Source organism: Caretta caretta, chromosome 18 (assembly GCF_965140235.1).
Source record: "Caretta caretta isolate rCarCar2 chromosome 18, rCarCar1.hap1, whole genome shotgun sequence".
In the NCBI taxonomy this organism is placed as follows: domain Eukaryota; kingdom Metazoa; phylum Chordata; order Testudines; family Cheloniidae; genus Caretta; species Caretta caretta.
Window position 1 is genome coordinate 19517484 of NC_134223.1, and position 12582 is coordinate 19530065.

Consider the following 12582-nt stretch of genomic DNA (forward strand, 5'->3'; position numbering starts at 1 on the left):
TCTGCACGCTTCTCTCCTGTTCAGTGATTTTTGTTTTAAAATATAAAGGCCCTGAGCATTTTCATGGGACAGGAAAACGATTACGATCCTGCCTCAAAGTGACCTCCTCCGCGGGGTAGATAGCCTGAAACCAGCTGCAGGAATGCACCAAGCTGGCGAGCTACTGTGAAATTCCCCAGAGGTAGGCAGGGATTCCCTGTGCCCTGCTCAACCACTCACCCGTATTGTCTGCATCCTCTGAAAGCCTTGTAACAGGGCTACAGGGCTAGCTGGAGGAGCGGTGCGTCGGTCGTGCTGTGGGGATAGAACACACGGTTATGGGGCTTCACAAGTGACTCCCTCCCCCAGCCCAAGCAAGTAGAATAGGGAACACCCCCCCCCACACACACACACACATCCATGCAAGCGATACGTATTCAAACAGGTGCAAAATTGGATCATATGGATTTCTTTGTAAAATCAAATACCCGGCTAGCAGGTCATGCGTCTGCTCTGGCCAGGGACGTCGGGCTTTTGACAACAAGCCCACAGAATCGGTATTTGAGGATGGCTAGAGTTTGCTTCTTGATTCGGGACTGAAGAGTTGGGTGTTTGGGGTTTGCTGAGCACCAGCATTTAGTCTTCAGTCCCATTTCTTCCCCCTGGGAGGTCGAGTCTGAAATGCAGCAAAACCCCCAGTGCGCTGTGCGGGCGTATAAATCCGGGACGTGGGGCTGGGGGAAAGGCATGTCATAGCCTACAAAACCAAGCAGTTGTCTTCTCTGCGCATCGAATCGAACGATAATAATTAGAACCTAGCAGGAGCGCAGTGTAAACGGAAATCACGCCTCGATTTGTTTGGATTTTTATAGAACAAGACAATGAGAATACGTTTTTGATCTTAAAACAAATTTGTAAAAGGGGACCCTGGGAAAACAGCGGGGATTCTTGTTCAATTATAGATGCTCTCCTCTGTCCCAATCAGGAAAGCACACTTCATATTTTCAAAAAGAACAGGAGCACTTGTGGCACCTTAGAGACTAACAAATTTATTTGAGCATGAGCTTTTGTGAGCTACAGATCACTTCATCGGAAAGGTGCCACAAGTCCTCCTTTTCTTTTGGGGAATACAGACTAACACGGCTGCTACTCTGAAACCTGAGCATATTTTCAATAATTTCAAAGTGTGTGTGTGTGTGTGTGTGTGTATATATATATATATATATATATATATATATATATTGGTTCTTGGCTTTTAGTTCCCTTCACACCCTTTCCCCCCCCCTCGTATAATCTGGGGTAAATCCGACGTCATTTTGTACCTGTTTTCGCGGGGGGGGGGGGCGGGAGAGGGAGGAAAAACCGCCCCCCCCATATGGGATATTTCCTTCTTTGTAAATTATTGTAAATCAGATGGGAAGGGGAGGAGGAAGGGATGGGGACCGAAGAAAAATCCGTTCCATCTTTGTTGCAACATTTAACCAGTGCACGTATTTACTACATCAGCGTTGTTAATACCAGACGGGGAAATCATTTCAAAGTAAAACTGAGGGCTGCTCCCAATCTCTTTGCCTCGCCTTAGTTGGGAGCCCAGCCGCTCGTTTGCTTTGTTTTGCTTTTCATTTCCTCTGTTTAATTTGTAATGAATAAATAAAATCGATCATTTAAAAAACAAAAAAACAAAAAAACCAGAGCAGAGAGCCCCTCTTGTCACCGACACTGTCTAGGAATCTGTAACGAGACAGCCCTGCTCCCACAACTGGTTCCTGGGATACTCCGGCGCAGCATTTAGTGGGTCCCTGCCGCTGCATTATTTCTGGAAGGAAATACACACACGCATGTGATCGGGATGCTGGGTATTCGGCAATCGAAAGACAGGTTTATGATTAAGAAGAGTTGCATAAGAGAGATGTCTCTGCACAGCCAGGGAACCGTACTTTCAATGATACCTTTGTGTAATCCGCATTAATCGCAGTTTTTACACGTTCGCCTGCTGTACAGGGGAATAGGGACAGCTGTGCCGGGAACCTGGGGGGAAGTCGTATAAAAATCCCCGAGATTCCGCTGCGCTCTCTTCACAGGGAAAGGTGATTTCTGACCTTCTGGTACAGTTTAAGCTCTTCATACGCACCTGAGTGCGCCTCCACTCAGCCAGACAGCTGGATTCTAGCACTAAAATTAAACAGATCATGTATCTGCAGTTCATTGCTTCCTAGATATAACGCGGTGGAGTTCTAATATATGTATATGTATGTGTCTTGTGCAAAGAAATACTATTCTTGCTAATAGTCAATGCAAGATACACCTTTGTATATTCGGACTCCAGCAAAGAATTATTTGCATGCAGAATTTTTTTTTTTAAAAAAGCAAACCCGTGTGCAATTAGCAAGAGCATGCTTTTAGAGACTTAACTTAAAATCAATCTGCTGTTTATACTCGAACCCTGACTCATTTAATATAGTCTTCCCGCCCAGTTGTCATTTGTTAAATCGATTTATTTTTAAATGCCATTTGGAAAAAAAAATCAAGGTTTTGTTTTCACGTCTGTTCTGCAAACACAGTGAATGGACAATAACGTCGAAAAGAAAATAACTAAGAACATTTAGTTTAATCCAAACCTGAGTCTTCCATTACCGGCTCATTTTAGGGGTGTGGAAGATACCTACGGTCTTTGTAGGAAATATTTCAACTGATTTGAAACGTCAGCTCTGCTGTTTCAACATTTAAACTAAAAACGATTTGGGCTCCAAACCTGCGGGTCCGCCCAATGAAGTGAAAAGACTCTCTACATATTAATACATTTTCAGGAAAGAAATCTGCAAGCCACATTTCAGCACTGTTCGCCACACGTGGTTGGAAGTTTCACTGTCTATATATTTAAAAATTGGGCTCCTTCCCCTCCCTCCCTGTTACTAAATAAGTAGCATCTAAAAGGGCCCTGCTTCCACCTGCAATTAAAGAGCGCAGTGAGGAAGGGAAACCCAGTAATTAGCAAGAATAATTCCACCTCCCCCTTCCACCTGCAGTGCAAAAGTTCAGCTGGCAGAATGGATCCCAGGGGCGAGCCTAGCCACCCAGCGAGCTTTCCCCCTGGGTTTGAAATGCCCTGGAGTGAGAGGCCTCTGCTCGCCGAGTCCCCAGCGCGTTGCTGCACCTTCCCTGCAAATCGGCGCACTTTCCCCAGCCCGCTTCTCTTACTGACTGTTTATGAAGTCGCTCTCCCTCCATATTAATCTCATTAAATCCTACCTTTCAACCTTCTCCCGTGACCATCTGACCTGGCCCCTTGAATTAAAATAGTGCTTTCTCCGCAGTCAAAGGCAGCAAGCACATCGATCACCCAGCTCTTTACACCTCGCTCCTTCCTTCAAAGAGGGTCTGTCTGATCGGTCTGTGTCTCCGCTCCCGGGGATCCGGGACAACCCCAATGCCTAGGCAGTGACCGCTTAGGAGGAGCAGTGTTTTTAATATTCCCAGGGAGGCGATCGCTATTATTATCGGGCGTCCAAAAAGTGGCTCTGCCTTGGTACCTAAAATGCAAAAGCATGGAGCCTCATCTTTGCTCTCTCCAAACCAGGGTCTGTCCTACTCCTCAGAGCCCCTTCAGTGGGTAGGGGATGGGTAAGGCAGAGCATCTCGCCCGTCCGGGAAGGGGCAGCCTCAGAACTGGATGGCCCGGTCCAGACTGGAGGTCGAGCTAGTTTTTTGTGTGTGGGGTGGGAGAATCGCATAAGAAATGATATGGGATCCTTCTGAAATCCAAACTCAGGTACCTGCCAGAGCTTTGAATCAAAGGCACAAATGTAGACTGGACCAGAGGTTTCTCTGTCACACAGCACCCAGCATCCTAATTCGCAGTCTCTTTTAAAAACATCGGTGAGCTATTTTTTTTTTTAAAAAACTTTTTACATATTATTTGGTCTTAATTGTTGGGGGGGGGGGTGCAGAAACACACACGCCACGCCAAATAGTGCAGATTAAGTGTGACTGCATCTTGTGCTAAATGCAGCCGCTCTTGGCTAATAACCCAAACAGAATTCCCACTCCCCGACTAGCAAGATCAAGGCTACATGTATATTTACTATTATTGGCCATATGCAAATGTGCACCGCCTAATAAAGAAAGGACTCCGACAGCAAAAGTGCCACACGCACCCGAAACCCGAAAAAGTGTAAAAACGCTGTTGTTTTAATTTTTAATTAAAATGTTCACACATCAAAATTTCACCAGACATTCTCCTTACGACATTCAAAAAAGGGAATATCCTTGTGAAAACCATTACATGATAGCATGGGGCAAATCCCAAATAACGTTTTTAAACAGACACGCAAACCTCCGAACCAAAGCAAAAAACAAAAACAAAACAAAACAAACGAACAAACAAAAAAACCCAAAAAACCTGACTGTCAAAGGAAAAGTTACAGTAAATTTTAAAAAAAGTTCATTCACTCCCCCCCAAGCCTGTTTAAAATACTCGCAATTACCAAATGACACCCTCTAACCATCTCCGTGCTACCACATTGCTATTAAATAATAGTAATAATTAATAATAAATAATCACCTCTTTATAGGATGGTACCTTGATCCTTAAATATTGTCCAGTGTGTAAGGTCAGTGTGCAAAGGGTTAGGCTTAGAGTGGGTTGATTTTTCTTAAAGGGGCAGATCAGGGAAAGGCTGTGATGGTGCTGGGGGGGGGGAGATAAGTGATCTGAAGAAGAGGATAGGACCAAAAAAAACCCCCTGATGGTGATGAATACATTGGAAAGTTTTTTTGGCCCTGGCGAGGGTGTCAGATTGAATGCTCTGTGCGCATGTGCGAAGGTGTCCAAACTGACAATGCTCGGGAGATGAAGATAGTGTGTAGCTGCTTCTGGGCTCAAGGAGGAGGAGAAGAATCCACAAGCCGACAAGATGAGATCCAAGGCGAGGGCGAGAAAACTGCCCAAAAGTAGGTCCTTTCTTTCCCTTCTTCCGCTTCCAGGGTCCCCTCCCGGGTCCCGCAGGATCTGTGCCGCCGGAGGGCTGGGCGGTGGGCGCTGCTGCGGGGCAGGAGCCCCCTTTCCCTGCCCTTTCCCCGTCCTGGAGCGCAGGAGATGCGGGAGCCCCGCTGTCCACCCCTTGGCTGTGCGCGAGCGGCTCCGCACGGAGACGCGCTGGGTTCGCCGAGCGGCGGCTGGCCCTTGCCTGCGGGCTGGGGGTCTCCCCGGCACCCCACGAGCGCTTCGGTGGGGTTCACCCCGGAGGAGCGGGAGGAGCGCAGAGATGGCAGCGGAAGGGGGGGGGGAGAGAAGCGAAAGTTAGCTGCAAAGTTGACGAAAGGGGATAGAAACTTTCCTTCTTTCTTTTTTTTTTTTTTTATTGAGTCGTTCCAAGTCTTGTGAAATAATATTCCTGGCTTTTGAAATAGTGGGCGCTAGAGATCTGCGTTTGGCACTCGCCGCCAGCATCCAGAGAGAGAGGGAGAGGGAGAGAGGGAAAAACCCCACTCGTCTAAGGGACAATTATTTAGGAGAGAGAGAGAGAGAGAGAAGGGCAGAGAATTTGTATCAAAATGGATCCTTTCTCACTGAGGGGTTGGAATCGCAGATTCCTACGGGGAAGACGCTGAAACTGAAAGATTTAGACTCTCTCAGCTGGGGGCGGGGGGGGGGTGTTAAACAGGTCCGGGGGGGCACGACAAGGGGGTGTCTTTCTCTAGGTTGTGATTTTGGAATTGCAGCTCCTAAGTTTTGCGGCAGATTTTCCCCCATCGCCTGGACTCTTTCTTCCTTCCTTCCTTTCTTTCTTTTTTGAAAAGCTGAATTTTCACACGAGGAGTTGGGTTGCTGTAGCAAAAGGGTGGTTTTATTCCTACCCCCACCGCTTGCACCTCCTTTGTAGAGCCCAGCTTGAAATACCTGCTGTTTCCTAGCTGGGTCGATGTGAAGGTTTTGGTGCAGTAGGGAATTTAGGTGCCTAGTGAATCTGTCAAAAGGTGGGCTTTTTTATTTTTTATTTTTAGTTTCTGTTTCATTTTGGCTTTGTGCAAAATATCTGGAGACTGTAAGTTCCAACTCATTCTCGGTACTACTTACATTTGTATTTGATAAGGAAGAAATTTGTATTTGAATACTTTTACAATAGTGGCGTCTAGTTTGTTTAAATGGGAGGGGGGCACTTTCACACGGAGTCTGTCAGGACTTAGTAATACTTGGACGTTACAAGAATATGTGGGATCACAGAGAGCAGCCCCTTTGCTTGTAAATACATTTTTAACATAGGTCATGGCAGTGAGGAGGTAAGAGCGCTGTTCCAGGTAAGAAGAGTGAAGTTTGTATCTAAATGCTGGGGAAGAGGAATTAGATTCTTAAATGACCATGAGATAGGAAGGGGAAGAAAACTAACTCGTATTTTATTTTATTTTGAAGTTTAAACTTTTAATTTTCCAAAGGGGCATGTAGGTGAAAGACACACAAATCCCTTGCTATTTCAAAGGTTTCTTTTGTAATTCAGGTGTATTATTATGTAGCCTCTTTACTTTTTTTCAGGGCCAGGGGATATTTTTGCATGGTTTAGCGGGTCCAAGTCCTACCTCCACCCAGACAGTGGCTTTTCCCCTTCTTTCGGTTGGAATTGCTCTTCCAAATTTTGAACAGTACTGTCCGACATAAGAGTACGACTCTACATACGGGCTTAATAATAAAGCAAATCGCATTTGTCCCGTAGTTTGCTTCCCTTTGAATCATCGCAAAGTGGAGCGAGAGTCCGTTTACCGCAGTCTCTGACAGACGACACTTCTCAACGCTTTTATTTTTAAAAGGACACACGCAGCGCCCAGGCAAGGCCCAATACCTTACCTCTCAGGTTGTGTGTTTTCAGTGTGCTCCATTAGGACACCCCACCGGCCCACATAGCTGTGTGCATGCGTGCAATACACGCACACACCTTTCTCACAAATGTGGCAAAAGGCGTGCGTGGCTTCCAGTGTACATGGGCAACTTTAGGTGTATTATTAGGGGAGTTGGCTTGCACTTAATACTGTGCTTTTCCACCTCTGGATTACAGGCCCCCATTTAAAAAATACCCCGTAAAATACCGAAGTTTGTTTATTTCCTTTTATTTAAGGAGCTGAACATTTTGGAAAAGGCTCTCTCTCTTTTTCTCCTCGCTGAAGAAGCGAGGTTGAGGAGAACCGGAGTCGCCGTTGTCGTTTTGTAGTTTAGCGGCTGTGCTGGGAGTGTGTGTGATGCAGATGCGCGCATCTCACATCGGATTATGCACACACCCAATTGTACCGAATGCCCCCAGCTTGCCTTTGACTAGAGTCGTGTGTCCGTGGCACCTACCCTGCCGCTCCCAGCCTAGGGCCGCTCAGGGTGGGAGTCCGGGAAGGGAGCTTCGGCCCCTGAAGCGGGAGCGGGTTTCCGCGCCGGGGAAAGGAGCTGGGACTTCGCTGCCTGGAACAAGCCGCTGCGCTTCTGCACTCGGCGCTGCAGCTGAAACACGGCTCTTTTGCACGAGCGCTGATGTCTGTTCGGAAGGCTGAGCTCTGATTAACATCAGGTGTTTCATACACTACAGGGCCCAGCGGTTTATGGGGTTTCAGCCGAGGATTTTTAGGGATCACGGTTCAAAACAGTAGCCCAAAGCTACGGTTTCCATCTCCCAGGAGTATTTATTTGCAAAACAGATTATACGCCTACCTACACGACACTCTGTGTCTCTCTGTGTATCTAGTACAGTCGGCTGCTGCTGTTCCCACACGTCACACACCGCTCCAGCACACCCCTTCCCCAGCGCACCTCTGGATCCGCACTCGTTAAGCCTCGATCCCATTGATGTGTGTTTGGAGTTACTAATACGCCCATATATCCTGTGGTAAAGCGAGACACACACCTTCCCCGCACTTGGTATGCAGGCTAGTGGTGTACAGTATATTAAAAACACAATCTGTTGTAGAATTTCATTTCATTGGACAATATTTTAAGCAGATGTGAAGCTCTCCTGGGAGTTTGACTGTATTACCTGATTTCGAAAGAGGCTGGGGGTGTGGGGGGAGGTTAGCGTGAAATTCTTTGTAATTTTACCCTGGCTCACAAGGCGAAAGGCAAGTCTAAAAAGCTAAAGCAGTTCCTAGCTAGAGATGCAAATTGTTTTGGATCGCTTCAGACTATAATGTATCTATTGGGACAGGAGCCTCTCGGCTTTAATGGCTGTAAATCAAAAGATTAGGCTTTATAATAAGGTGAGTAAGGGCCAAACTACGGAATCCCACAGCCAGAGAAATGAACCCTACTGCCTTACGGTCTAACATTAATCTATGCGTATTATAATATACAAAATATGTCTCTCTCTGTGTGTGTATTACGTGTGTGCACAGACCCAAGTGCACATGCTAAGCGCCTTCACAATCAGCCCTGTGCAATGCTTTCTGTATTTTACAAAGTATTTTTACCATTAATGTTGCTTGAATAGGGTTTTTAATTAAGATATCTTCTGTTCTAAACCCCTCTGGCACTCGGCGATCTGTTAACCCTGAAGGAAATTTCAGCTAGATCATCAGGTATAAAAAACCAATGTCGAATGTGCCTCTTAGTTGTTTTTTCAATATATGTGTGTGTGTGTGTATAATACAGTGTGTGTGTGTATCTATCTAGTGTATATGTATACATGTATGTGTGTGTATAATATTTTAATGGACCTAGTAGTTTAAAAAGAAAAGAAACAGTAAATAATACGAGAGACCCTTTTCCCTATGACTGAGAATATCTCTTCCATAAATGAGAATGTGGTGGGACGGGACGTCAGCTATTCAGATGTTAACACATTGAAATCCGATTGTAACGCACCCGATTTCGACTCGCTCAATTTCGAGATCATTAGATTACTTTTGAAGGGTTCCCACTGATTTGATTTTTTTTAAAGGCCCTATTCTAAATAAACATCCATGTTGGAGAAGGATGGCCAACCCTTTTGCGTTCACATTTGCTTTTCATTATTAGGAACATGACAAAGTTAAAGTCTGAGGTCTGAGTTTTAGGCGAGGATGTAACAGCCGTCAGAGCTGAGCTGTGCTGAAGTATTTCTTAAAGAGAACTGATTGCAAGTCCAAACTCCCCCTTGCTAGTTCCCATTCAGAGGTTTCATCGTGTTTCTTATTACGTATTATAGGGCTTCAAACGTTGCTTTTTAAGAGGACAGATTTGGCTTTTCCTTTTATTATTTTTTTAATCGACTCTATAAAAATGCTTCCGTGATGCTACTACCCCGGGGCAGAGAGGAGGAAATGAACGAAAATGCTGAAAACCAAGCAACTCATCGGATCCTCTTCACTGTTTTTTAACTAAAGCTTCTAATATCGCAGCGACACCCCCCCCCCCCCCAACCAAAGCGCTGTTGGTTTATCTTCATGTCTTAAAAGTGACCTGAAGCTTGCAACCTCCCTGGCCCGGTCTGGGCGCAGATCAGACTCCCGGGCCTAGCAAAGCAGAAACAGCCAGGGAGATCCGCTGCTCTGTTGCTGTTCCTCCTCTTTGGGTCCCAGCCCGGCTTGCCTGTGCTCTCTGACAGAGGGGTTTTGTGGAGGCAGTTTTAGGAAAATTGTTTGCGGTGCATGGCTTTGGTTAAGAAGTCTGGGTCTCCCTCCCTCCCTTTTGGTTTGGGGCTGGCTCTTTGTGCGTGCCCCTTTCCCTTACTCTAATCTCACTCTTCGATCTCGGAGCACTTTCGGTGCTCACTTCCCAACCAGCTGCCCTAGCAATGGGGTCAGGGAGCAGGCAGCCAGGGGGACAGGGTGGGGCAGACGGGGGTGGACTTGAGTCAGCAGAAGCGCCTAGGTGCGAGGGATGTGCATGGCGGCGCGCGCGCGTGTGTAAATGCACGCGTGGGCACATGATACCCACGCGTGCTCTGCTTCCCTGTAGGGCTAGATTCCCCCCTACAGCTCTTCTGGTGGGGCACAGGGGACGCGAGAGGCCGGCACTGCGCTCGCTCGCTCTCTTAAGGGTTTTATTTCGCACGCAAACAATGCCCGATGTTGTTGGAGCCATGACGGCGGATCTGACAAGCAGGCATGCTCCGGCGGGATGGTGGCTGGCCGAACAGGGCATGCCCAGGAAGGCTGTTTTTATATATATGCGTCTCCCACTCCTCCACGCTCTCTTATATTGAGCTACAGCGACGGCTAGTTCCATCGGTGGCCACATCACTTCTCCCCCGTCAGCCTCCCAAGCCCCCTGCCGTGCCCGGGTCCCAGGCTGGGGACTTCGCACCGAAAAATGCTTCTTTATTTCCTCTTCCTGCAAAGCCTCTCTCCTCCTCCTCCCCCGCCGCCCAAGGTTTCAGATAAAGGATGTGGCCCAAACCAGGAGCGTGCCTCTGCCGAGTGGACGCGGGGCGGCGTGTCCGTGGGCTGCTGGGGAGAGACTCGGGGATTTAAATCCCATTCACTGGGGGGCGAGCGGGGGGGGCGCAGAAAGCATGTGGCAAAGGATGTCAAACGGGCTGGATGGCTCACGCCGGTCGCAGATGTAAACAGTTCCGGACGAGATGCCAACGCTATAAATTAAACAATTTGTTGTCACCTCGATGAGGGGCTTGCACGTAATGCGGGCGGGGAGTTAGCCCAGCAGCAGCTGCTGGGAAGCCGGGTTTCCCCAGCCCGGGTCCCCTGGAGACTGGGGCTCGGGGCGATCCACAAGTGGGGCTGGGACCGAGGGGAACGAATTCCTTAATGCGAGCGCCGCGCACACGGGGCAGCTGGCCGCTCGCCCGATCATGTCTGGTGTGTTGTGGAGGGGGGAATGTAAACCTGAAAGGAAGGAATGGGGAAGCAAACCGGAGCGAGCCCGGAGTCTCCCCCTAGCCAGAAAGCGTCTCTCTTGTTTTTCTTACTTAGCTCTCTCTGGTCCTGGTCATTGCATAAAGGGCTTTTTGTGTCGCCACTTTGCTGAGGCTCTTTGACATGTAAATACAAACAGGTGTAGCCACTCCGGAGGAAGAAAACTCGGGCTAGGCAAAACACCTTTCTCCCTGCTGCCGGAAGCGTGCAGTGTGACCTGTCTCCCTCCCCTCCCAAGCTCAGAGGTATGGAAACCAGCTGCCTCCTCGCTGCTCCTGGGCCACACAGCGTTGAGAGCCCGCCTGTGTTTGCAGGGCACGGCACGGCACAGCCAGTCCCGGGCTGGCTCTGTCCGACTTCTGCAAACGCCTCTTCCGTTGCCCTGCTCCAGGAAGGCTCCCTCCCAAGTCCCCTGGGCAGATCCAGAGCTGGAGAGGGGCGAAAAGCGAGCCCAGTTCTTTGCTCTCAATGACCGCTCAGAGCAGCCTGGGTAATTAATAGAGCCACCCAGCTCTCTCCCTCTGCCTTGGTCCAACTGGGAAGGAACCTGATGCTGTGTTTGTGCAGGATGCTAAATGAGGGGGGGGGGGGGGTGTAAAATGTGCCACTGGGCTGGAGGCTCTTTGTGCTGTGGAACTAAACCCACTCGTGTTTGGTTTTTTTGTTTTTTTGCTCCCCAGCAATCAGGGAAACCTCTCCAATAGCTTCTCTTTACTGGTCCTCCGCTGGCTGCTGCTCCCCAGTTGTATTCAATTAGGCAATTAGGAGCCCTTGGGGCGTTCGGCTCTGGTAATTAAGGTGATGGATAATTAGCGTTTCAACAAAAATTATCCAGGATTAAAAATCTTTGTGACGAATTTAGGAGGTTGGGGTTTTAAAAATCCCAAATAGCGTTAAATAAATTTGATCAGGATTTTTGTTTTAATCCCGTTTGCTAGATAAGTGTGGAAGCTGTAAAGGGAACAAATACACCCAACTGGCCTTCTCTCTGCGGGCCCAGAAAGAAACTTTGCCAAGTAACTAAAGCCTTGATTATTTGACCTGGGAGTTTTTTTTATGTTGCTGAACTTGTCCATAGACTAACAATATTTAAGGTGACAAAGTTTTTTTTCTGGAGCTGAAAAAGACATTGCAAATAAAGATTTCATGTAGTTGTATAACGGGATACCTGATGCATGAAGCCTAGTATAGCATTATATGTCCTTTGGGGGTCGAACATGTATTATGCACACATGCCTGTAATCTGTATACATTATCGGGTTTGTGTGAATATGTGGGTATAATGTAACCTTACGAAACACACACACAAAGTAACCCATAATGTCCTTATCGCTACATAGCTACGTACATTAACAGTGTCATCTGTGTGTGTGTGTCTATATAGGGGGGGTAAAAACAGAACACATGATGTAACATGTTCTGTGCTTATATCTGTATAGGCAATGTTAGTGTGTATCCATCCATGTGTGTATCATGTATGCATGTGTATTAATGTACACATGTGCTATGCACACATCACTACCTATGTGTATCCCACCTGCAAAAAAATGACCACTCTGTTTTTAAAATCTACACTTAAAAAAAAAAAAAAAAAGGCAGCTTCCCTGTGTTCAGGTTTTGTGTTGACCCTGTAGTGCAAAACTCCAAGCAAACCTACAAAGGGAAAGTGGGACCATTTCATCGGCTATAAAAAGAAACAAGAACTAATACAATTGCAACTAGAGGTTTCTGTGGACAAACGCCCAATGGAACAGCCTCTCTTAGGACACAGGGATGAACAAA

At 47.3% G+C, this 12582-nt stretch overlaps 1 protein-coding gene and 1 long non-coding RNA gene across 4 annotated transcripts in view; one reads left to right on the forward strand and one right to left on the reverse strand.

Annotated features, from left to right (window-relative positions):
- Positions 1–1443: 1443 nt before the first annotated feature.
- LOC142069565 (uncharacterized) lies at positions 1444–4676 on the reverse strand. Its single transcript, XR_012665458.1, has 2 exons — positions 4541–4676; positions 1444–1795 (listed from the first exon to the last, which is right to left on the reverse strand). It is a non-coding gene; the product is annotated as an uncharacterized LOC142069565 (long non-coding RNA).
- A 137-nt stretch (positions 4677–4813) lies between these two features.
- PRDM16 (PR/SET domain 16) overlaps positions 4814–12582 on the forward strand; it is a 440044-nt gene continuing 432275 nt past the window's right edge. For all 3 annotated transcript variants that reach the window (XM_048824857.2, XM_048824858.2, XM_048824859.2), the window contains exon 1: positions 4814–4929. In XM_048824857.2, the coding sequence (XP_048680814.1) occupies positions 4893–4929 (37 nt within the window). In that variant the 5' untranslated portion in view covers positions 4814–4892. The remainder of the gene's footprint in view (positions 4930–12582) is intronic.